Consider the following 25,051-nt stretch of genomic DNA (forward strand, 5'->3'; position numbering starts at 1 on the left):
CCCCTACTCCCACCCTGGGCCAAACTAGTTCAGAGTCTGGAAGAGAGGCCCCATTCCACCCTGGAATCGTTGTGTCTCCTCTCTCCAGTCCCTTCCTGCACTCACCCCATCTAAGGCCCCTCTCCTAGAAGGACTCCCAAGCTCTGGGCAGGAAGGAGGGTCCCTGTTGGCTGGTGGGAAAGTTAAGTCTTTGGGATGTGACATTCCTGAGATTATCCAGAGAACCCCTGGGGGTTGCAGCTGCACTCTCTCTCCTCTCTCTGGCCGGGCTCTCCGCCTGCTGTGGAGGAGGGGAGGGCATTAGGGCACGAGGCTGGAGAAGGCTGGGGGGAAAGGGGCCCAAAGGCAAGGAGCCAGGCCTGGAGTGGCCTTGCAGGCCAGGTGAGGAGTGGGGAGTGGGGAAGGAGTAAAGGACACCCCACCAGGACTGGCAGGAAGGAATCAAGGCAAAAAGAGCCCAAGGCAGCAGGCTATCTGTCACAGGGTGAGTTATAAAATGATATACAGATCAGCATTCTTAAGGCTACAGGTCAGATCCCCTCTTGGGGGTGGGTGAGTGGGGTATTAGACCATGGTAGTTCTGGTGGGTGGGAAAGGAGAGTCAGGACTTCTGAGAGGCTCACACATTCCAAGCTAGTCTGGGACAGCTCGCACCCCCAGAGAAGGGAAAAAAATCCCCTCTGGGGATTCCTCAAAGTGCTGTCCCAGATTGAGTTCTACAAAGGTCTTCTTGAAGTCATTTCTTCCAGTGTCTTTTCCCAGCTGGGATTGTCCCTCACCCTCTTCCTTGTGATGAAAGGATAAGAATGGTCAGGGACCCACTTATTATAGGCAACAAGTCTGAGGCCCAGCAAAGAACTCGTCAAAGGCATGCGGTCAGGCCCAGAATGCCTGCTGTCACTCAGTCCCACTTTAAACCATGTCTCCCCTGTCCTTCCCAGGGGAGCGATTGGCATCCCTCAGGGCTGCAGCACCTCACTCGCAGCAGATATCACACCCTGAACATGAGCACATGTTCCCAGGCCACTGGAATGGGGTTTAAAAGCGACACCATGACACTAATGCTCCAACCGAGGCTCAATCCAGCCCCAGCACGCACACTGCAGTCCACGTACCCAGCGACCTACAAGCTGGACCATGAACTCCTTTAAGGACCCAACCTGTGTCTTATCCACCCCTGTGTCCAGTCCGACACAGCCTCTATTTCAGGCCCAGCCTAGAGGAAGTTGGCTGAGTGCATAGAATATACATGTACTCTCATGCACATACAAGTAGCCAAAGCCACTGCACCTTCTCCCGACGGAGAGACCCCAAGAGACAGAGGAATCAGCTACCAAGGGATCAGGGGAGCCTGCCTCCCACAGTGGCCGTAGTCTGTGTTGGCAACACACAGGCTGGGCCTGAGGGCAGTGAGAGCCCACTCAGGAGGAAGGGAGGAGTCAGGCTGTGAATAGGGCTCTGTGTGGCCCAGCTGAGAGGGCTGGGGGAGGCTGGAATGTCAAGAACGTGCTCTCATGACCAGCCCCAGGCTGGGGCCTGTGGCACAGTGCTGGCCAGGGGTTGAGGGGGAGCAGGGAAGCCAGGCAAGGAAAGGAGGAAAAGTCCCCACCAGCCTGCGCTCAGATAGCAGGGTAAGGGCTGGGCATAGAGGATGCTGGGAGAACAAGCTCCAAACCCGCCAATGACGCTGAGGACTCCTCAGGTCTGGACAAAGCCTGTCAGTAGCCTTTGCTACTCCAACCACCCCTCTCAGATCCCGCAACTTCTCACCCAGCAACCAGCTTCCTGTTTCCATCCCCCTTTGGGCTCTGGCTCTCTCTTTTTCACTCTTTCAACAGGATTCCCTTTTTCTGTCAAAAACTCTGGATCTGTCTCTTTCTGTCTAGCCACTCTGTCTCCCACTAGATGGCAAGCACCTCAAGCGTAAGGCCCATATCTGCTTCTGTGCAAGTTTGTATCTGCAGGTCCACCACAGGGCCTACTGCATAGTTCTGAGCAGATGCTGCACACAGGCTTCAAATCCAAGAGATTCAGAGCGAGATTCATTACAAAAGGAAGATTCCCCTCCCACTTACCCCCAACCAGGCCTTTTCCTCTGTTCCTGACCTCAGTTAATAACACCTCCATCCACCTGGTTGCCCAGGCCAGAAACCTTGCTTGGACTCATCCTTGACTCCTCTCTTCACCTCCCACATCCTGTCATTTACTGTGGTTCCATTATATAGACAGTTCATATATTGGTCCCCTCCTTTCTATCCCAAAGGCCACTGACCCTATCTGCTCCAGCCTCCCCGTGTCAAGTTTTGCCTAACCTTCCCCACCCCCATTCCCAATGAATTCCTCACTCAACAGATAGAGTAACATTCTGAAACATAAACCTGACTCTGTTACTCCCCTGATTAGGCCCCTTCAAGAGCTCCCCACTGGGCTCTGGATAAAGTTCAAGTTCTATCACATTGACCTACAAGGTTCTTCATGATCTGGCCCCGACTGCTGCTCCACACATAGTTCTTACTCTCTGTCTGGCACTCTGCTCTCCAGCCAGACTATACACATTTCCTTAAACCTCACGCTTCCACACCTCTTTGACTTTTTCTCTGCTCTTCCGGCCATGCTCTTTTCCAGTACTTACATGGAATTGTGATGATTTGTACTTGTGGCCTACCCCCTTGCCCCCACCTGGCTGTGAATTCCTCAAGGGCGGGGAACATGTTTAATTTATCTGAATCCCTGGGTACCTATCAAAGGGCCTGGTCCTTAGAGGCTCATAGTAAATGAATGGATGAATGAATGAATGACCCACTAGATGGGAAGACTGTCACCACCAATCCCGGCCTTGCTCCAGAGTGCCTATTTCTGCAACTGCTGGACTCCTGGCTCCTCCGTCCAGAATCTCCACATGACAGGAATATGTTCTAAAACCCAGAAACAAAAAGAACCTTCGCCCGCTGTAGCAAAATTCTCAGATGTAAAAGTTCATACCTCAGTTTCCCCTGTAAGCCTCTCAGCTACCAAAATGGCACCAGGATCAGGGCCCAAAGCCGAGTGGGTTTCATGGTCCTGGTCTAGGCCAGGTTATCCTGGACCCAGAGAAAAAAAGAATAGGATGCAATAAAACTGGGAGCCCCATAAGCCTAAACTGTAAACTTGGTTCTGCCATGTACTAGCTGTGTGGCCTTGGGAAAGTCATTTATCTTCTCTGGGCCTCATGTTCTTTATGTGTCACATGAGTATAAGAAAACCTACCATGTCTGTGATAGTCAAACACGTTTACTTATTTGTAACCTGTAAATCCCTGTGTAAATTTAAAGCTTAATTAGCTCCTGAACGATCTTTAATTCTCTTACACCTATGGTGCGTTAGGGGGTAGGGTGGGAGAGGAGGGAATTTAATAAGAATAGAACAGGATTGCAGAGTAACAGTGTGCCCTACCCATCAGTTCGTCTCCTAATTTTCCAGAACTGTCACATTTAGGACCTCACAAGGCCCTGCTTCCACCTTCCCTCCCACCCCCTCAGCCTTTTTTTTTTAACTCCCCTTTTGTCCACCACTGAGAATTATATTGACTTGCTTAATCATGGGTCCACTTTGGAGTCTGTAGGAGAATTTCATATCTTTCTTTCTCGATTGGTCTTTCCCCTCTCTTCACACCTATCTCGTTCTAGAACTGTCCATCTCCCTCACACTAACATCCCTTGAGGATTTTTCCAATGAACACTCAGGGGGGACACCTCCTACCCCTACACTCTCTTGTGGCCAATTGTGGGTTGGAGATTCACCAGATTTTGTCTTGTGGCCTACAAGGGTGGATCTGACTTTTGGTCATTTCAGAGTGATCTAGAGCTGAGATTAATCTCCTGGGACTAGAAATCATTGTAGTCAAGTGTCTGCACCTGGTGTGGCAATCATTGTGCAGGGATAAGACAGATAAAAAGTACTATGGCAACCCCTTTCCTTATAATATTTTGGTTGGCTTAGAGACTAGCTGCATGAAGGCAGGAGAATAGGCAAGACAACCCTTCTACCTCTAAGAGGAACCCTTCTTTCTTTCCTTAACTATTGAATTCATATCTATACCACTATCATTTTAGCCCAAGCCACCAACATTGCTTACCTGCACCACTGCAAAAGCCTTCTAAGAGACCTCCCTGCTTCCTCTGTAGCTCCAAAATCCATTCTCCACACAGCAGCCAGAGTGATCTCTCTACGATGGAAGTCAGATCTTGCCATTCTCCTGTTCTATGCCTTCCAATGGCTACCTACCATCGTTTGAATCGAAGCCAAAATCCTCACCCTGGCCTTCAAAATCCTGCATAATTTGGCCCTTGACTCTCTTAACCTCTGTTTGGAATGTTCTGCACCCAGATTGTCACATCGCTGGCTCCTTCTTGTCATCCAGGCCTTGCTCAAAGTTCAGCTCCCCTGAGAGATGCTCTCTGGTCACCTTTTCTAAAGCAATCCCCGCCTCTTCTGTCTACCCTATCATTCTCTACTTCATCATGTTTTTTAAAGTTTCTCCTTCTTGGTTCTTAGTGATGTCTGTGATTTCCTTATTGATTTATTTGTTTACCTATTTATTGTTTGTCCCTGCTCCATGAGGACAGGGGCCTTATCTGTCTAAATCTATGCTATATCCTTAGCATCCTATTATAGTGCCTTGTAGGGCATCGATGCTCTATAAATTTTTGTTGAATGAATTAATTTATAATATTCTTTATCATTTAAAAATGCTTTTGTGTATATCAATTTCTCACAAAATCTGTGACGTTGGGATTATTACTATCCTAGGCTTATGGATACAAAAACTGAGTTCCAAGAGGTTATGGGTGATGTCCAATGTTATATAACCAATAAATAAGGGAAGGTGGCCCTGAACTTCAGCTTTCCAGTTCCAAATACTGCTTTTCCCACCAACATACCTTGCTTCTAACCTGGTTGATGCTATACCAAGGATGGCATGTTCCAAGCAAATGCTGACTGATTCTTTGATAATTCTTATTGTCAGGCATTGGAACAGTACTGTGACCTGCACAGACTGCCTCTCATCTCCTGACTTGGGGGTGCTCTTATTCCATGAGAATGACATGAACCAGAGGAGTCAGCCAGTGGAGTGGGAGAAAGTAGTATGGAGTGGGCAGTCAGGAGTCTGGGCTTCTAAGCTCCCCTTTGCTCCCTACTTGTACTTCATTTTCCTTTTCTGTGGGCCTCCGTGTGTCTTCCTGTAAAATGGGTAGATTGAACTTGCTGACTTCAAAGATTCCTTCCAGTTCTGATATCGTGTGGGGCTCTGCAATGCCTTAATTTCTTCTCTGTTTCCTTTACAGTGCTTCCCATTGCTGCAGGGGAGGAAGAATGCCGGTAAGTGCATGAGGTAGGGCTCAGAAGTGGCATGCAATGGCACTGAGCTTCTCAGTGGTCCTCACAGACTAGCTGATCGGGTCCCTGGACCGTGGAGCCGATGTCCTAGATGCTGAAGCTGGAGATGTTCTCTGTCTCCCTCCAGTGGGCATTTCCTGGGCTCCTCAGCCTGGTCTTTTGGAAGTGAGTGGGTGTGCAGAACTTCTGTATTTCTCAGGTTTTCTCCAGTCAGGGAGCCAGGGGAGGATCTCCCTACAGAGCTATCAGCAAGTGGCAGCCACCCATATGCTTCCCTTGTTCTCAGATGCCTTCTTTCTACTGGGAAGTATATTAGGGTGGGAGATATGTTGGGAAAGGGAACAGGTAAGATGAGGGTGAAGGAAAGAGACTTGGCATTTGGAGTTCAGTGTGTGATATTTCCAATGCTTACCTTGTGTGGAAGTCTACCAAGAGGGTTAGTTAGGACTGAAGGGATATATATATATATATATATATATATATATATATATATATATATATATATAGCCTTGAGGGAGAAAAATCTTTCCCTTTCCTCTCTAACAAGTTTCTTTGAGGTTGGCTTCTTATCTGCCTTCTGCCTCTGGTGTCCTACTTGGGTGTGGACAAGTGGGTGGCATTCTGGAGCAACTCCCTTCCATTGAAGAGGGCACAGTTGTCTAGAGGGGGATGACTTCTTTGGGGAGGAAGAGAAAGAAGGATATTGGCCAGGAATGAATTTGCTGCCAGAGCCTGGACCCCTGGCATCAACCAGGCTCTGCTGAGGTCATCTAGGTCATCCTCCTGGCTCCAGCCCGATCTCAGCCATTTCCACTGGCTTCAGGTTTTCATCAGGATGAGTTCAGGGCTTGAATGAGCATGGCTGCTAGACAGCAATTAGGGCTGGGGAGGTCACGGAAACAGAAAGACACCAATTAAGAAGCGGCATATTAAGCGCCTGTGCGAGGCATCTTGGGAAGATGTTGGAAGAGACAACCCGAGCCCTCGCTCCTGAGCACCTCCCCAAGTTGTTGGAGCTGGTTTGGACACAGTCTTACCAGGAGGCAGAGAGGGGATCTGGTTACCTCTCAAGGACTTTTCCACCTAGGACCCTGAGTTCTTGGGTGGTGGCTGTTGAAAAAGAAGAAGAGCCAGCAGGGCGAGGTGTTTATTTACATTGCCATGACAGCAGATGAGAGGGGACCTATTTTGGAGCAGGAACACTGCTTTGATCAGCATACAGCACACATCTGTTTCTCTGTGCCACACCCCCTCCCAAGCCTCCCCTATCACCATTCCAGGGCTTCTTGCTGAGCACAGTTCCTGCTTTGCAACAGAGACTTCTGGGGGCACAAGATCTATGGGCTGCCCATACCGGGGGAAGGACAAACTTCTCCATTTCAGAGACACCAGCTGCAAAGGCTAAAAAGAAACCCTCAGGCCCTGAAATAGTGACCCCCCCCCAGACAAAAGCCCTCTCAGCGGCTGCCAAGTTGCCTCATTAGAATGTCTGTGTCAGGCTGAGTTGCCAGTGCTGAATCCCGGGCGGGTGGGCACCAGGTGGCTGAGTGGCCTGTGGTTTCTAGAGGAAAGAGGAGTGTCTTTTAGAGGGCAGGGTCAGGCAGAAGAGATTGCCACCTGCAGAACTGAGCTGGGACTGATTTTTGTGCTACTTCTTTAGGTTAAAGTTTGAAAATGTCTATTTAAGGGCAAGTGTGAACACATTGTCTCAGGCTGATCCAAAGACAATCTGGCACAAATTAAGAGTTTATGTGGATACGGCAGTGGAAACAGCGAGGCACTGAAAATCAAAGGACCTGGATTGTATACCAAATTTCATAACCAATTCACTGCGTGGACCCAGGCATGAAACTTCCTCTCTCTGGACCAACGTCCACATCTGTAAAATGGAGCTTATTGCATGGGGGTCTTGCATGGATTGCAAGAGGTAGTGCGTTAAAACATCAAAGTGCTGAGCAAACGTGATTATTTTTGAGATATAGCTCAAGGAGGGAGAGAACTCTTGGTTTGTTTAGTTATTGATTTTTTTTTGGACTAGGTAATGACTTCACCTGTTTTAAAATTCAAGAGGTATGAAAATAAAAATCTTCCCACTTCTGTCTCTCCACCACCCAGCAATCCTCTTGGATGTGACCAATGTTACCAGCTTCTTGGGCCCTTGATGAATTTTGAAGGTCTAAAGGAAGTGAGCTGTACTAGCCAAGACTTCAGTGGAGGCTGTAGATGCCTGATTTGGGCTGGGAGTAGGGTTGAGGGGAGTTTGCAAAAAGGGCAATGGAGAAGGAATTACGGGGCAGGAAATGTGGAGCACTGGTGGAATAAGCATTTGTTTAGTAATCAAGAGACCTGGGATCCAGTCTTGACTGTATGACTCATGGTTGAATGATCTTAAGAACCTTCCCCTTTCTAACTCTCAGTGTTCTATCTGTACATTGAGCCTGCTGTGTTCTCATATGCCATTCTTACAAGTTCCACCAGAGTAGAGCAGAAGTGGTGGAGGGGAGGACAGCCCAGGGACATTTTAGAAAAGGAGAAGCCAGTACGCTGACTCAAAGCTGATAATTGAGTATGCTTTTCATATGTAATCTTCTTCCTATTAAGATTAGTCAATCAAAGGGTTCTCTGCCACCATGCTACTGCTTTTGTCCTAGTGGTTTCACCGACAGAGCAAACCTTTGGCACCATCTGCACAGGAGAACATTAGGAACGTCCAGCTGGCTTCAACATATGTAATGCTGCCCAGGCCCAGGAGGATAGCCTGAATAAACTTTGGTGGTCCTGCTATCATGGCCCAAGAATCTACTAGCACAATGTTTCCCAAATTTCACTTATTGGTGAACCAACTTCACAATTTTTGCCATTATTTTATCCTGTGCCATTATGTACTTATTATGTTTCTTTAACTCAACCCGATTTTAAACAATAACCTCACTTTAAGCCGTAAATATCTATGAAATGAGGGGTTGAGGTACTAGTTACAGCTTTCCTAATGCATATTGAATTCAACATATATCTATCACAATTCAAAACATCAGTGTATCATTCCAAACCATCCCATGCATATATACCCAGCATTGGAAACCACAGAGGTAGCGGTAACACAAACCGGCAGGTCAAGAAGGCCTTTAGACCTTTGGAGCTCACGCCAAGACTCACTCGGTGCTCCCGGGCTCCCTGCATCACTCCATACTCCTTATGTTGTGTTACTTAGGGATGAATTGCTCCTGAGATGGAAATAGGTTCTGGAACCTAAAAGGAGCCCCTTCCCTCCAAACAAAATCCACAATTCTGAACTGCCTCACAGGTACTGAAGTGAGAACACTTGACTAGGGCACCAGAAGTTCTAGGTTCCAGTTTTGGCTCTACCCCTGACCAGCTGTGTGACTTTGGGCCTGCCCCTTCCCCTCTCTGGGCCTTCGTGTTCTCAACTATAATATGAAGAGTTTGGTCTAAATGACCTCTAAGGTATCTTGCTGCTCTGAAATTCAACGACTTCTTGACTTGCAGACCCTACACTTCTGTTTAACTCATTAGCTCCCCTTCCCAGCAGTCCACAGAGGTGAGAAGGCGGCTGACCTCCCCTCCCATTGCCCTTGCACCAACTCCTCCCTGAGGCCCCTTGCTCCCAGTGCACAAGGCTCCTTTTGTTGCCTGGAGCCATTCAGGGCTTCTCTTCAAGCTCTCTTGTTGAAGTGGCTGAGGCGACCTGTGGGGTAATAGTTGGCCTGTAACAAGAGCCCTGGCTCCCCAACCCAACTGGCTCCAGCCTGGCTGCAGGCTTGGACTCAGCACCAGACTTTGTCCATCAGCTGCCCAGACCCCTCCCTCCAGTTCTGAGAGGGCAGAGAGACTAGTTTAAAAGGGAAAAAATAGAAACTAATACATTTATTTAAATGCATTTATTTAAGTTGCTATTAGACGTCACTTCTAAGGCTCAAGAGGACAGTAGACCAAAACACTGAGTCTATGAAAATCATCATAATAATAATAATTCAATTAACTTCCTCTCTTTTGAAAATGACCAAATCATTACTGTAACTAATTCTTGACAGATCTGGCCATTTAACATTTGCCATTTTATGAAGAACGTTTGCAGGGCATAGCTTATCTAGCATTTGACAGATATTTTACCCAGCAACTTGGAATAGTATAAAAACCGACTTAGGGGGTATCTGGAATTGATTATCATTTGAGACAGGAAATCTTTCAACCATGGTCTGCAGTGAATTCAGCCAAGGTAAAAAACACTGGACTGTGAGTTGAAAATTCTAAGATCTAATCCCAAGTCTGACATTAACTCCTTCTGTGACCTTGAGTTAGTTGCCTCCCCTGCCTGGACCTCAGTTTCCTTGTATGAAAAATGAGAAGGTTGAACTAGAAGGTCCCAAGGTCCTTTGCACTCTACTCTGTGTCGTCCTCCACCCCCTGTCCCTGCCAGAGTCAGGCTGAAAGGAGGGAGAGGCAGGGATAGGGTCAGTGAAAAGGGCAGTTTCAAGATGTTCTTTTGGATAGGGGAAGGATTTCCAGACCCACGGAGGAGAGTAACAGCTTCCTTTAGGGTCAAAATGGGCTGGGAAGTCCAGGTCCCCGATGCTTGCTGTCAGGAGTACAAAACAGAAAGCCAAGCCCAGGCTTACCGATACGAGCCAAGCAAATGTCCTGAGGCACAGCTTAGTTGGCCATTTTCACAGCCTGGGCCAATCCAGAAGATCAGAGCAAGGGCTGTGTGGCATGGGACAGCTACCCAGGGGCTGGGGAGGGAATGGGAGTTGCAGATGGAATGACAGGTCTGGAAAGTGTTATTGGACGCTTCCACCAGAAGCTCACATGAATCCTTCAAACTCAACACTAAAGAGCATAGTTCTTCATCATTCTCCTGGAAACCTTCTCCTTCTCTAGGATTCTCTTGCTTGGTTAATGTACCATCATCCACCCAGTCACTCAAGCAAGAATCATGGAAATCGCCTGGGCTCCTCCCTATCTCATTCGCTACCATGCAGTCACCAAATCGTGCCCATGAAACTTCTCCGTAATGTTTCTCAAATCTGCCCCTTCTTTTCCCCCCACGCTGCCGTAGCCCTGCATCTCGGCCCTTAGCATCTCTGACATGGATGGTTGCTACAGTTCCTAACTGGTCTCCCTGCCAGCATGCTTTCCCTTCCAATCCACCTCCCATACTGCTGCCAGAGTTCTCTCTTTAAAAGAAAAATTTGGTCATGCTCAAAAACCTTTGATTGTTCCCTGCCTTTGGTCAAAGTCCAGATTTTTTGTGTTGGCAATCAAGGTTCTTGACAAGTTAATAACCTGTCTTTCTTACTTCATCTCACACCACATCCCCATATTTCCGAGCCCCATGGGACAACTCAGAATTCCCTATGCATACAATGAACTCTCATATTGGACTCTCCACTGTGGGTGTCTTTGCCAGTCCCCCTACTTCGCTTGTCAAGCCGTCTTCTGGTCCTCTGGACAAGCCCATCTTGTCCATATTTCTATTATAACACATCATGCAGTTCTGCATTTGCTTCTTTTCTTTCCTGTATCTCCCATGGACCATGAGCTCTTCGTGTACAATAACTATATCTGACTGACCTCTGTATTCCCAGAACTAAGCACAGGGCCTCACAGAAACAACGAATCTGCCAAGGACTGTCTTTTATTTTTGATGGCATAGCAAAGGAACTTCTGGTAATTAGACTAGTGACTTCTTTCTCAGCAGACTTTCTTCCCTGTCACTTCAGCTCTGAACTAGCTATTACAGATGAACACAGAGCCCCCACTGGCTCCAGATGACAAATTGTCTTGAGACAGGGCTTTGAGGGGCTTAACAGTTGCAGCCAATGGTACAGATTCATGTAAAACACGTTTCCACCAAACCCTTGAAACTTGGAGGTTGCCTACATCTTAAGGCAAGAAGGGCACTTAAGGACCATATTCATATTAATCAGTGGCTTACAAACTGAGTCCCGAGGAACACTAGAGTCCCCAGAGATTCACTGGGAGATGTGAGAAGAGGACAGATTTGGGGGGGTTGCTTCACTCAACCAAATCTATTTCACCTCTTGGAAGTTCCATAAAGGTTTCATTTGGAGACTGAAATTGGCCACATAAAAGTGGATATTGGAGACCACTGCTCTAGTCCAGTGCTCACCTGCTAACAGGCTCCCTTTATACCATTCCTGCTATGTGCCCAGTCAGGCTCAGACCAAACTCTCCAGGTATCGTCAAGCATCCCTTTTCATCCTGTGCTCGGTTGAAAGTTCTTCTTTATATGGAGCCAGAATTTGCCTCACAACTTCCACCCAGTGGTCTTGTTTTCACCCCTTGGAGTCTCATGGAAGTTGTTCTATTCCTTCTTCCCCTATGACCAATCTGATGGCATTTAGAATTTCCCAAAGTCTGAGATGGAAGGAACCTTGTAGCTCATACAGTCCAATGCTCCCATTGCAGTTGGTGAACCTGAAGCTCAGAGAAGGTAGGTGATCTGCAAAACAGCAGACAGCACTTAGCAGTAAAACTGAGACCAGAACCCAAGTCCCCACTCATGTATAATGTCCTCCCAGAATCTGTCTTTCCACAGAATGAACAGCTCCCACTCCTAATTTCTCACAGTCCTGATGACTCTTTCCTAAACTTACTCCCAATTGACAGCACCCAAGTGCTGAAGATCAGCAGCTCAGCTGGTGAAAGCTCCGTGGTGTCCAGGCTTTCATCAGCCTGGGCTAAGGGCAAAGGCAAAGGAGAGCAAACTGGCATCGGAAGCAGAGCTGTTTCCTCATCACAGCCTGGATGCTGTTCTCCTCCTCTTTCCATGGGACTAAATTCCATTCCTATAGCCCTCCTCCTATGACAGGGCAGCCAAGGGGCAGCTTTCAGAGGCCCCTTCTGACCTGTTTGCTAGAGGGTCCCTGCTGTGTGACCCTCCACATCCCCAAACCAGAAACAGGAAGAGTTGATTTGGTTTACGTTTCAAGAAGAAAAATGAAAACATAGGCAGTAGGGCTCCTGAGAACAGAGACTTCCAACTCTGTGTCCATGTGCCCCCGGAGCAGGATATTTCAGGGAATACATTCCACAGGGGAAGGGAATGGTCTCCTTATTAAAAACAAAACACAAAACCCTTCAACGTTTGGAAAAAGAAAACGGCCAAAGGAGACCCTTAAGGAGGGGAGGGGCAGTTGTTTCAGAATCTCCAATGCTCCCCGCCACCACCCCCCACCCCCCACATCCACCACTTGGCGCTTTGATCATACTTTGATCTCACTGCTGTTATCAGCACATCTGGCCCCCAGAGATGCCCTGTTCCCTTTAACCTATGGCCCAAGAGAAGGTCCAAGCACCTTTTCTTGTTTCCCTGAGGATCATCAAAGTAGGCTGGCACTTAGAACCTTCCTTTAAAACCAAGCAAAAAACCCCAGAATGAATAATGAATTCATTAATTCATTAACAAAACATGCAAATGGCAGAACAGCATTCAGACTTTGCAAAGTACATGCTTCTTGTCTTGAGAAAACCAGCAAAAGCAGGGAAGCACTTTGCCAGTCCCTAAATATCTCTCACGGGATAATTACTTCATTGCCCCACATGAGCTGCTGTAAATTTGCCTGACTTTCTCCCCTCTCAGCTCTCTGTTGCTGGGAGGTGGTGCCATCTTGTTTCCCAACCACAGTTACCAAAATGGCCAAAGCAAAAGGTCTTTTGGAAAAAAACAAAACTTTCCAGAACACCTAGTGTCCTTTCCAGTTCTGGTTTCTGGGCTGAGGAGCATGGCTAGTTCACAGAGCTTCTATATGTGTCACATGTGTAAATGCATGCACACACACATATAGCCTCTTCACCAAAATCTTAACCTTCACCACACAAAAACATGCTACTCTCTCTTGCTTCTCAAAGGGGTCTCTGTGTCCCCTTGGGTCAGAGGTAAGCAGAACCTCTTCCCAGATGTTTCCAAGAGCATCTGTATGGAATAGCTCATTCTCCCTAAAAGATCTGGGGGGAAAACGTCATTTTTAAATTAAAACAAGCATAAATATATGTAACGGAATAGCATGCAAAATTCACATGAATTTGTAAGATAAAAGTGGAGACTTCCAAGAAATTTCTCACTTATGGCTGGCTACATGGGCTCCCCGGCTCCTTGGGGCTGTGTGGGGAATGAGTTCATTCTGTTCAGTCGTTTGGGGGTACCCTGGTGCAAAGGTTTGAGAAGCACTCACTGAACTGGTAGGCTCCCTGAGGGCAGAAACTTTGTCTCATTCCTCTCTGTATCCTCACGCCTAATACATAGCCAGCAACAGAGAGAGTGCTCAAGAACTGTTTGCTCCATCCTTCTATCAGCCCATCCATCCTTCCCAAGAAACCAGTGAAAAAGGTGGCTTTAGGCTGATGAAAAGGGCTCAGTTTCTGAAGAACTCAGACAGCTCTGGGTCTGAATTCTGACTCTGTCACCTATCAGCTGTGTGATCACCTCTCTGAGCCTCAGTTTTCTCAGTTTGAAAATAAAGATCCAAACACCCAATTCCTGGGTTGTTGTGGGAACTAACTGTGATAGTGGGAGTGAGACAGCTCTATAAGCTCCCAGGCAATACACAAATAATAGTTAATAAATGATTATAAAAGTGACCATCATGACCAGTCCAAGCAGGAGAGTGGGGGAAGGGAGAGATGTTTTCTCCAGTCCAGAAGTCTGACTTGAGATTAAGAAGGCAGGAGCTGAGGCCTCAAGAATGATCCCCTGGGCCTCTCTGATGGGGAGGGCCCAGGTTGGATGGCTCTGGAGTCCCACCCCCACTCCAGGGAGGCAGTGTGTATAGGCAGCTTCGGGCAGAGTGATGGAAGTATCAGATGTGTCTCTGTATACCTCCAGTCTCCAAAGACCAGATGTGCTTGCTTTCTCATATCTGCCGATGAGCCCTGTGGAGGCCTGGCTCGCACACAGCAAGGGTCACACGTCAGCTGGGCTAAAGTTACAATCAGGCACGATGGCTTGGTGGCTAGCAGCTCTGTGACCTTGGGCAAGTGTCTTCTCTTTCTGGGCCCCAACTTCCCCATCATTAAAATGAGGGGATTGGATAGAGTGACCTCTAAGGCCCTTCCATCTCCTACACACTGTGGTTGTATGGCCCTTAATCGGAAAGTTGTTTGACCTTGTTTTTCCAAAAATGTGATCAATCTGATCATCTGAGAGTTTGATACTGAATCCTGGACCTTAGTGAAAAGCAGTGTGGGGAGGCCTGGCTGGGCCCCCTTCTGTTTGTAAGCCTCCTGGTCCCTAGGGCTCCTTCTGCCTGGGTCTGGCTGGACTGGCCCATCTCCAGGGCAATTTGTGATCACGTTCCAGGTGAGGGGCGGGTGGGTGAAGCAGGTGTTTCCCAAGGCTGGGACTCAGGGCCAGGTACCTCACAATATAAAATGAAGAAAGGAAAGAAAACAGGAAATCCTGCCCACTCTATGCACCTAATTGTTCAGGAAAAATTCCTTCTAGGCAGGGCTGCTGTCGCAGAAGTCAGCAACAGCTGCTGGGCTGGAGAGCTGCTGTGGTCCCTGGGATTCTGAGTCTCCTCACCCCCATCTCAATCTGTTCAGACCTTTGCCGTTCTTTGACAGCCAGTTCAAATAGTGTCCCCTCCCCACCACCTTCAAATCCTCTGCATACTGTCTGCCTTGTGTTGGAGCTATTTCCTTCACATAAGGATTCGAAATAAACTACATTCTCTGAGGAAAAACTTTAACCTGAATATCTGGATATAAAATGGAGAGCCAAAGTCCTATAACTCCTCACTCCCACTTTTGACAATTAGCCACCGTTAGGAAGTTTTTCCGGTAGTTTCCAGAAAGCTTCTATTGTCAAAGCTATTGAAAACGCGAGAGAGCATAATGCTTTGGAGGGAGCACTGGCTCTGGAAATTAAACACCTGGGTCTGTGTCTCAGCTCTCCACTTGCCGGTCAGATCAGCTAGGGTGAATTCTGTCTTCTCTTTGACTCTCAGTCCTCTGTTCTGTAAAATGGGATAACAGTTCCTCTCCTGCTATCTCACAGGGTTGTTGTAAGGACCAAATGAGACAAAAGAAATGAAAGCATTTTGGAAACTCTAAGGGATGCTCTATTTATCTCCATGCTTGTCTTTGCAATTTGACTGTAAGCACCTTGAGAACAGAAACCTTGGCCCATCTGGGACTGGGTCCCCATTGCCCCTAGTTCTGATGATTTGTCTGGAACAGGCAAGTGGTGACTGTCAGGTGGGGCGGGGGGCAGGCATGGAGCTCAAGCCCAGGGGGTGCACCACACCCAGCGGAGTCAGTGCTTTGCTCCTGCCCTGGTTCTGGGCACATAGTTCCCTGAGCTTCCTCTGGAGCCAAACTCAACCTCAACCGAGAGGACCATTTTTCTAAAGTCACTTGGCTTTTAAAATGCTGCTCTACTTTGAAAATTCAGCAACTCCTGTTCCCACCCCCTACCTCCCTCAGCTCCCAGTTCCTCGGATTCTGGCCTTAAGTGGTGTTTTCAGAGTTCTCAGCACACACACACACAGACACACACACAGACACATTTGTGTGTGTGTGTGTGTGCATATACATAGATATAAATGAGAGAGAGAGAGAGAGAGGGGAAAGTGGCCAAGAAGATTCAATTTTCTAAATGGACCAGATATAAAAGGGTTGGAAATTAAAGCTAGAAAACTCCTCGGATATCATTTAGTCCAATCACTCCTCCCCTTCAACCTTTAACAGATGGACAAACTGAGACCCAGAAAAGGGAAGGGACTCACCCAGGGAGTTAGTGGCTCTGACAGCCAAGTAAAGGTAGGGAGAAGGAGCAAGGCTTTGGGCCGAAGGGTTCAAGTTAGGGGATCCAGCCTGGGGAAGATGGGTGGGGCCCGAGAAGAGATGAATGTGGCCAGAGTGGGAGGATCAATTAGGAGAATCAGTCAGGACCAGCTGAGAAATTTCCCTGGGAAGTGGAAATATAAGAAATATGAGGGTTGTGGTTTAGCAAGTTATTATGAGCCTTGCTGAGCAAGGAGAGGGAGGGGAGAGGAAGAGAAAAACAGAGGGGGCCAGAAAAAGGAGAAGAAATATAAGAAGGAAGGCTGACCTGGGCGAATGGAGGACACTTAGAGTGATGGGTCAGTAAGGGCTGAACTGAGCAAGTCAGCAGAGCCTTGTCACCTGTGGGACATCCAGCCACTTTACAGGTTCCCGCCGGTCTGCTCCCTGGCTTCTTCTAGGCTCTGAGCATGCGAGCCAGTTCTTCTTTTCTTTCTTTTTTTTTTTTAGCATCTTTATTGGAGTAGAATTGCTTTACAATGGTGTGTTAGTTTCTGCTTTATAACAAAGGGAATCAGTTATACATATACATATGTTCCCATATCTCTTCCCTCTTGCGTCTCCCTCCCTCCCACCCTCCTTATCCCACCCCTCTAGGTGGCCACAAAGCACCGAGCTGATCTCCCTGTGCTATGCGGCTGCTTCCCACTAGCTATCTATTTTACGTTTGGTAGTGTATATATGTCCATGCCACTCTCTCACTTTGTCACAGCTTACCCTTCCCCCTCCCCATATCCTCAAGTCCATTATTTTCTTAGCAAACTCAGTCTTTTCCCACTGCCCACTGTTTGGGGAAGTGGCCCCAGACCATAGGCTTTATCTCTGCAGATCTGGGGCAAGGGCACCCTGAAGCCTGGCCTGGCTGGCTGCCAGAACAGGAATGCACCCACTCTACAGCCACGGTCTGGTTTTAGGTGCACAGTCACATTGAGAGGTGAACTCAGCGCAACTTTCAGATGAAGGGTAAGAGAACATACCAATGGAAATAACCATAAGAATAACAAAAATAACTAAATATGTATGGAGAACCAATAGTTGGACCGATCAAGAAGGAGGGCACTAGAGCCAAAATGCCTGTATTCGAATCCCAGTTGTACCCCCCATTAGCTGTGTGATCTTGGACAAGTTCCTTAACTTCTCTGTGCCTCAGTGTCCTATGTGTAAAATGAAGATATCAATTGTGCCTTCTTGAGAAGATTTGGAAGGAACAAATGAGTTGACCCTGGTACAGCCTTTAAGCGATGCCCAGCATACAGTGCTCAATAAATGGTAGCTATTAGTGTCATCATCATTACGTGCTGGGCACTGCTCTAAAGGTTTGACTTGTATTATGGCCTGTAATGATCACTCAGAAGGGAACTGAGGCCCAGGTGTAAGGACATGTCTAGTCCATTTGCTTTTTCTTAGACGCAGACTTTTTTTCCCCCAAACTGAATCCTGTGTGGAAGCTCAATGTATAAAACAGATGAAAAGCAGCATGGCTCTGATTGAAGCAAGGTGGGGTAGGGATGGGAACCTGAGCTTCCAGGCTCAGCCTTCCCTCGTTCTTCCCTCCCCCAACATCCCCAAGGTAGGCCTTGAGGCTCCTCCCCAGCCACTGGGAGGCACAATTTGCAAGCCTGCTGACCTAGTCCATCTAACTTTTTATGCTCAGATGAAGATATCATTAGACTTGAAAGGGCAAGTAACATGCCCAAAGGTTATATAGCAAGTCAAAGGCAGAAGGGGGCATGGGTGGCACCACCAGGCATGGAGGACAATAACTTGGTCAAAGAGAACAGCCTCCTTGGTTAAACTAGAACATAGAACATCCAGGCTTGGGCGGAGAAGAGCCAGGAAAGGAGGGGTGAGCAGGAGGGGAGGGGACCCTGACCCAGAGGCCCTGCCCCTGGGCCCTGAGTGTGAAGAGCCCCTCTGGACCCTCCTATCAGGCTGGGGCCACCCCAGACTTCAAGACAACAAGACAGGGCTTCCCTGGTGGTGCAGTGGTTGAGAATCTGCCTGCTAATGCAGGGAACTTGGGTTCGAGCCCTGGTCTGGGAAGATCCCACATGCCGCGGAGCAACTGGGCCCGTGAGCCACAACTACTGAGCCTGCGCGTCTGGAGCCTGTGCTCCACAACAAGAGAGGCTGCGATAGTGAGAGGCCCGCGCACCGCGATGAAGAGTGGCCCCCGCTTGTCGCAACTAGAGAAAGCCCTCGCACAGAAACGAAGACCCAACACAGCCAAAAATAAATAAATAAATAAAGTAGCTATTAATTAAAAAAAAAAAAAAGACACCAAGACAAGGCCCTGTCCTCATGGAGCCTCTCACTACACAGGGTTTGGGGTTCTGTTTTGACAAGGGACGTGGTCCCTTCCCCTGAGCTCTCCAGTCTGGGGGATGCAGCTGACGTGGGGCTAAATCCTGCCATTCAGGCCTTCTGATTGAACTCTTGGCGGGCGAGAGCATTTTCACAAGGCTCCTTCTCCTGCAGGGTTCTAGGACAGCAGGGTGGCTTCCAACGCATTGTTGTCAGGGAAGTACAGAGGGACAGCCCAGCTCACCATCCCTTTCACTGCTATGTGTGTGGACGCCCCCCCTCTGTTCAAGACTCACCACTGTTTATCTAAGAACCTGCGCATGGCCAGCTTTTGTTTTCAGACTTTGGCATGGGTTACCTGAGGATACCACACAGAGGAGAAATGTTCCTCCTAGAGAACTATGGGACTTCTCTGGAGTCCCTTCTGACCTGATAGTTTGAGCCAGTCAGACCCGTAAGACCTCTGGAAGATGACTGAATCTGCAGGGCAGGGCAAGGCAGGGGCAAATACTGAAGGGCAAAACCTGGGTGCAGGGCCCTGAGTTGCTTGCCCCTCCCTGCACAGGCCTCAGGATCTCCATCTGTATAATGAGGGGGTGGAGCAGATGCTCTCTGAGGGCCCATCAACTCCAGGCTGGGCTTCTGTGGAGGCCCCAGCCACTTGGGCACTCTGTCACACAGTGGCCTGGAATCCCAAAGGAACACACCAAGTGACAGATGCAGACAAAGCCTGTTCACTGCCATGGCTTGCCAGCCCTCGTGGCAAGTCACACAAGAGTGATGATGCAGGAGGCAGATGACTGACCCACCCCACCACCGCCGCCAAATTGCAAACTCCTTCTCTGACACAAAAGCTGCTTTTGTTCATGGCCAGGCCAGCTGCTCAAATGGACCGAGCCCTGGATCCCTGAGCCAGGCTGCAGAGTCCGTGTTCCTGTGGGGTGGTGCTGCACCTTGCCAGGTGATGGGGAGAGGAGGAAGGCTTTCTGCAAGTTCCATCAGGGTGAGGGGTGTGTGCTAAGGCCCAGGAGTGGGAGTAGGGGCAGCTGTGGGTGGGTGCTGTAACTACTTCCCAGATAAAGGCAAAAAGAATTAGTAGACATTAAATTGAGCAGCCTGCATGACACAAGGACAGGAAGGAAATAGCCAGGCAGGCGAAAGGCTAAGGGGTGAGTTTGCCACTGACAAGTGCATCTTATCAGTGATTTCTCATTTGGGTCACATGACAGTTTCGGGGAGTAGGTGCTACCGTCTCCCTTTAATAGTGAGGAAACTGAGGCCCAGAAAAGTGATATGATGTGTCTTCTAGTAAGTGTTGAAGCTGGAGTTCAAACCCCAGGCTGCTTTGAGAGTTGCAGTTCTTAGGGGCCCCTTCTCTGGAGCTGATAAAATCTGTAGAACATATACACTGTTGCTGCCCATCCAGTAACTCTTCTAAGACTTGGCAGCAAGGACCTAGGAACGATCCTTCCCATTTTACTGAGGCCCAGAAAAGGCTAATGATTGGGCCATAGTCAGACACAGCCAGGTGGAGACGGGAAAGACTGAGGCTCCATCCTTCACCTTTCTGCCTTCAGTTGGGAAGCTGCAGAACACTGCTCCAAGCAGCACTCCACCGCTATTCTCTCTACATCTGGTCATTTTCCACTTAAAAAGTGCTCTCAGATCCATTATCTCGAGGTTTGTGGGGCAGAAAAAAAAATATTTCCATTTTCTAGGTGAAGAAACTGAGGTTCAATAACTTGCCAACGGTTACACAGCTACTGAATGGTGGAACCAGGACTTGAGGCCAGAGTTGTGCCCAAATTGCCCTCTAGTTGTCCACAGAGTGCATTTGGCCAGCATGGGAAGGATAGAGCAAATTGGGTGAAGCATAATGTTTGAGACCCATAGCAGCAAACCCCAACTCCCTGGGGTGACATTTAAACCCTTTGCTCTTTTCCATATGAACCTCTGAATTGCACAGAGTCATGGGGCCCTTGGGAGGGAAACAGAAGCCAGTGAGGTCAGTTCTCTGGAGCAGACCCCAGAGCTGCCAGCTTTCGTGGCTTGCTAGATGTAGATGCCCCATCAGCCCAAATGGGTTTGTGGTCAGGGTGCCAGGTTTGAGTCAACCACACAAAGGGCACGGAAGGGTGGAAGGGCCTTCTCTCTCTTCCCCTCTCACCAAATGTGGTTGCATTTCATGCTTGGTCACCGAGCCATCTTGACGTTCCTCTACCCCAGTGATGTTGGGGAAAGAAGACTCCAAATCTTTCTGCCACCATTGAGTTTGGGCAAGGCTGCTTCTGAGTCATTCATTCAGTCCTTGAACAAATATTCCCTAAGTGCCAACTCTGTGCCAAGCTCCTTCCTGATCAATGGATATGCCATAAATAATAAAACACAGTCCCTGGTCTCAGAGGATCCAAACTCTTATTGGACAGGAAGACATACAGATAACTCAACTCAATATAGAATTATTGCTGATGAAACTGAGCTGAAGGAGCAATTGGAAAGGGAATGGCTTATGCTATTCATAGGAGTGGCTACAAGGATCTGTGGGACTTTGCCAGGTGCAGGAGATAGGGCAAATACCTTAATCTCTTTGTACCTCAGTTTCCTCATCTGTAAAATGGGATAATAATAGTACTTACATGGTTTCTGTGATGAGTCCATGAGTTAAAATGTGCAAAGAGCTTAGAGTAGTGCCAGGTACATTGAAAGCACCACGTAAGCGTTTGTGAAATGAGTCAAGGAAATAAGGATAAGCATTGTGTGTGTGTGTGTGAGAGAAGAGCACATGTAACACATTGGGAGGGTTAATGACGTTTAGTGTGTTCTGGGAAGGCCAGCTGCTTTGGCTGGGTGAGCTTGTGTGGAACTATGAATGCCAACCTTAAAAGTGTGAACTTGTCCCTGTAGATGACGGGCAGCCCTTTCTGAAGTTGGATCTTTGCTATGGAGGGTGGCAGAGGACTCCTGTGTGAAATGCTAGTGCTCTTTCACCAGCCCAACAGGTGCTGGGTCCAAGAGACTGCCACCAGCCAAGAAGCAGTCAGCTGCCACACATGAATGGGGAGCCAGCCCTTTGCACAGCCCAGCTCCTGGCTTACCATCGATCTAGGGAAGGCTGGGTTGGGGGGGAGAGACCCTACATCTTTGCCCTCAAGGAGCTGCTCATCTCATTGGAATAAGGTCTGCTTCTGCTAAGAATCAACTGAATTTTCCTGGTTTGAAGTTGTAGAGATGTGTGGGTGAGAAGCTCTGTTGTGGCTGGAGAGGCAGTATGTATAGTGATTACTAGCCAAAGCTGACAGGCTTGTCTGGGTTTAAAGCCCAGTGGTCACTTCCCAACTGTGTGGCCTCAGGCAAATTACTTAATCTCTCTGTGCTGCAGTTTTCCCGCCAAAAATGAGGGCAACGATAAGAACTTGACCTCCTCACAGAGTTGTCACGATGATTAAAGCACAGTCGTACGTGGAAAGTGCTTAGAACTTTGACTCACATGACAAGTGCCTCATAAATGTTGTTAGCTATTCTCAGTGACTGAGGGCCTACCATGTGTCAGGTGTCTGGCACCCCTGGGGTCAAAGGCGGTGGCCTAGAGGCATATGGATGCACAGGACCAATGGGGCTCATCTCCCAGGAGTGTCAACTTTCCTTAAAGGCTTAAAGGAGAAAAACACCCATTTTTATATGAAAACAATATGGATGTACACTGGAGTTAACTGGAAAATTCAAGTAGATGTTTAAGAGCAGGGATTTTAAAGACATTCCCTGCTTGGAGACAAAGCTTCAGGTTACATCTTCAGCCCCCGGGGTTCTACACATTCTTCCCCCTCAGCCTTAAGGGTCCTTGGGTACAAAAGTTCCAGCCACACAAACACATGTGAGCTCACGGGACCTTTATGATGCATCATTCTCTGGGGTAAGGATGATCACTGCATCATATGGGTGAAAACTGAGGTTCAGGGTTCAGATTCTACCATCGCCACTTATTAGCTGTGTGAACTTAGCAAGTTACATTATCTTTGTCGTCCCTCAGTTTCTTCATCTGTAAAATGGGGGTGATGATGATGATTATGATTACCTGCTTTATCTGGTTGTGGTAAGAATTAAATAGATTAGTATGCAAAAAGCACTTAGAACAATGGCAGTCATATAGTTAGTGCTCAATACACATTAGCTTTTATTAAATCCATTCTCACATTTCCTCCCACAACAACATTGTCAGGTGGGTGTCATCCTGTCCATGTGATGAGGCGTGAAGTTGAAGCTGTAAGAGGTTAAGTCAGATGCCCCCTCCTCTTTATTAACAGAGGGCATTACTGCAGTGGGGAGCAGGTGGGAATAAATGACCTCTGGGGTCCTTCCCAGTTCCCAGGTCCTATGATTCAAGTTAAACTTTGGAGCCTTTTCATATTACTGTTCTGGCTGGAGCCCAAGAAGCGGAACTCAGGAAATAGGGGAGGGACTGGCCAGGGAGGAAGATGCCTTAGCAGGGTAGGAAATGGCTGCTGCCACCCTTCCTTCTAGGCTGCTGCTGCAAGGGGCTGTATCCTGCACTCCCGCCCCACCAGAGAGCAAAAGGGAAACTCCTGTGCTTGGAAGGAGCCGACCAGGGCCTCCGTTTCCTCAGAAGGGAACTTGCCCCTGTGGCAGGCGCTGTGTAGTGGCTGCTGGAAACTCAAAAGTCAAAGGCTTGGCAGCACTAAGCTGGGCACCGAGAGGGGCCTCCTGATGGCTGTTTATCCTGGCTGAGCTAATCCAGAATGGGGACTCCTGATAGGCCAGAGCGTGCTAGGAGAGAGGAATGGGGTCCCCACTGATTTGTGATCATATGAGAGAAAAACAAAAAGAACTCCATGAGGCAGAATGGCCTAGTGGAAGGAGTAGACAGGAGATCTGTCTCAATTCTGAAATGAATTCACTGTGGGACCTTGGGCAAGTTCTCTTCCCCATGTGAAGAATACATTCATTCAATAAATATTTTGTAAACACCTACTGTGTGCCAGCACTGCCTTGGGAAAGGGCAAATGACATGGAGATCATCAACGTGTTAATCTCGCATTCCCTTCCAGCTCTGCCACTGAGTCTGTAAAAAATGGGTGCAAATTTCAGACAAATAAGCACAAATCAATTCACAAACCTCTCTTCCTTTTCCCAGCCTGTCCCTCACAAATGGATTTGCTCAGCCCTTGTCTTGTGGCACAAGGGAAGGAGACAGTAGAGGGAGGGGCTGTGAACTTCACCTGTGTATCCCCTTATCCTTATTCTCATGTGTCATGGGATTATTATCTTCATGTTGCAGATGAGGAAATTGAGGATCAGAGAGGAAAATGGCCCAGGTTATTCTGCCACTGTTAGACTGTCCACTCCCTTACTAGCCACCACCACAAGTGGAATGGAAATGGCCAGGTCTGAGAGCTGGCATCTTACTGCCTTCCCTCCATTGTCAGCAAAGCGGGATGGGACTCCCCACCATTCCCAAGTTAGGTAATGTAAGTTTGCTTGCATAGATGGAGGTTAGGGGTAAGGGAATGGGTTATGCAATATAGGGTCCTGGGTCCAGGCTTTTTTTGGTGGTGGATGCCCAGTGCTGATCTCTTTGAGAATAAAAGCAAACCTTTCTTTATGGAGACTGTACTCTGTGCCAGGTACCATGATCAGCCCCTTTACATCCTCATAACTGTCCTGCGACAGAGAGATAATTGTCCCCTGCTTAGATGATGGCCAAGTCATTTGTATTCCTGGGCCTCAGTTTTGGGTTTGTAACACAAGAACGTCTTTAAGGAATGCTTCTGCTCATAAGGTCCAGGATATTCTTGGCACTAGAAGGGTTTCAAGGGGTCCTTGTTGGAACCCAGGGTCCGTTGCTCTTGTCAGACAGACAAAAAACGGGGTGGGGGGGTAATGAGAACTATGGGGGTGGAGGAGGCCCAGGAGTGAGTCAGTCGGCCAAGATGGCAGGAGCCATTGTTTCCTTCTCCATCTGGATGTTGCACAAGGTCTTCCGTCATGTCACGTGGTTGGTGAGATGTCGAGTAGACAGGAGGTGGAGGGGCTGACCTGGTGACTAAAAAGACCCTCGCTATCTCGAACTGGGGTGGGAGAAGTGGTGTGGCTTGTGAGACACCTCTCAGATAGGCGGCCAGGATGGAGAAGGCCGGAGGGGCACTCCAACCCCAGAGAGGAGGCCCGATGGCGATGGGGAGGCAGAGTAGTGGAGCTAAATGACTTGAGGCTGGTGTAGGACAGAGAAGGGGGAGTTTCTGCTCAAGGTGGGGGCGTGGAACTTTCTAGTCGCCCCTGGGGGGCGGGGCTAGGTCGGCCCCTCCCTCCCTTCCTCGGCGCTGCCCGGCCGCGGGCTCAGTCCTGGGGCCTCCACCCGAGGCGCCGGAGCCGCCGCGGACTCATGGCCCAGGCGCAGGGCTGGGGACAGGCCTTGCGGCTCCCGAAGCTCCGGACGTGGATGCCGCGGGGTGTGAAGGACACCCGCTGGGACCCGCCGAGCTGGAAACCAGGTGATCAGAGCCGGGCGGACCCTGCGGGAGGTCGGGGC

The 25,051-nt window shown here is 48.5% G+C and overlaps 1 protein-coding gene across 2 annotated transcripts in view; it reads left to right on the plus strand.

Moving 5' to 3' along the window:
* The window catches only part of STARD8 (StAR related lipid transfer domain containing 8), a 70,717-nt gene that overhangs the window by 6,574 nt on the left and 39,092 nt on the right, over nucleotides 1-25,051 (plus strand). Inside the window, exon 2 of one of the 2 annotated variants that reach the window (XM_082444928.1) lies at nucleotides 5,325-5,358. In XM_082444928.1, coding sequence (XP_082301054.1) covers nucleotides 5,325-5,358 — 34 coding nt within the window. Of the gene's footprint in view, nucleotides 1-5,324; nucleotides 5,359-24,907; nucleotides 25,014-25,051 lie in introns of those variants that run through there. The other variant, XM_082444927.1, reaches the window with a different exon arrangement.

This window comes from Balaenoptera physalus (assembly GCF_965194825.1).
Source record: "Balaenoptera physalus genome assembly, chromosome: X".
Lineage (NCBI taxonomy): Eukaryota > Metazoa > Chordata > Mammalia > Artiodactyla > Balaenopteridae > Balaenoptera > Balaenoptera physalus.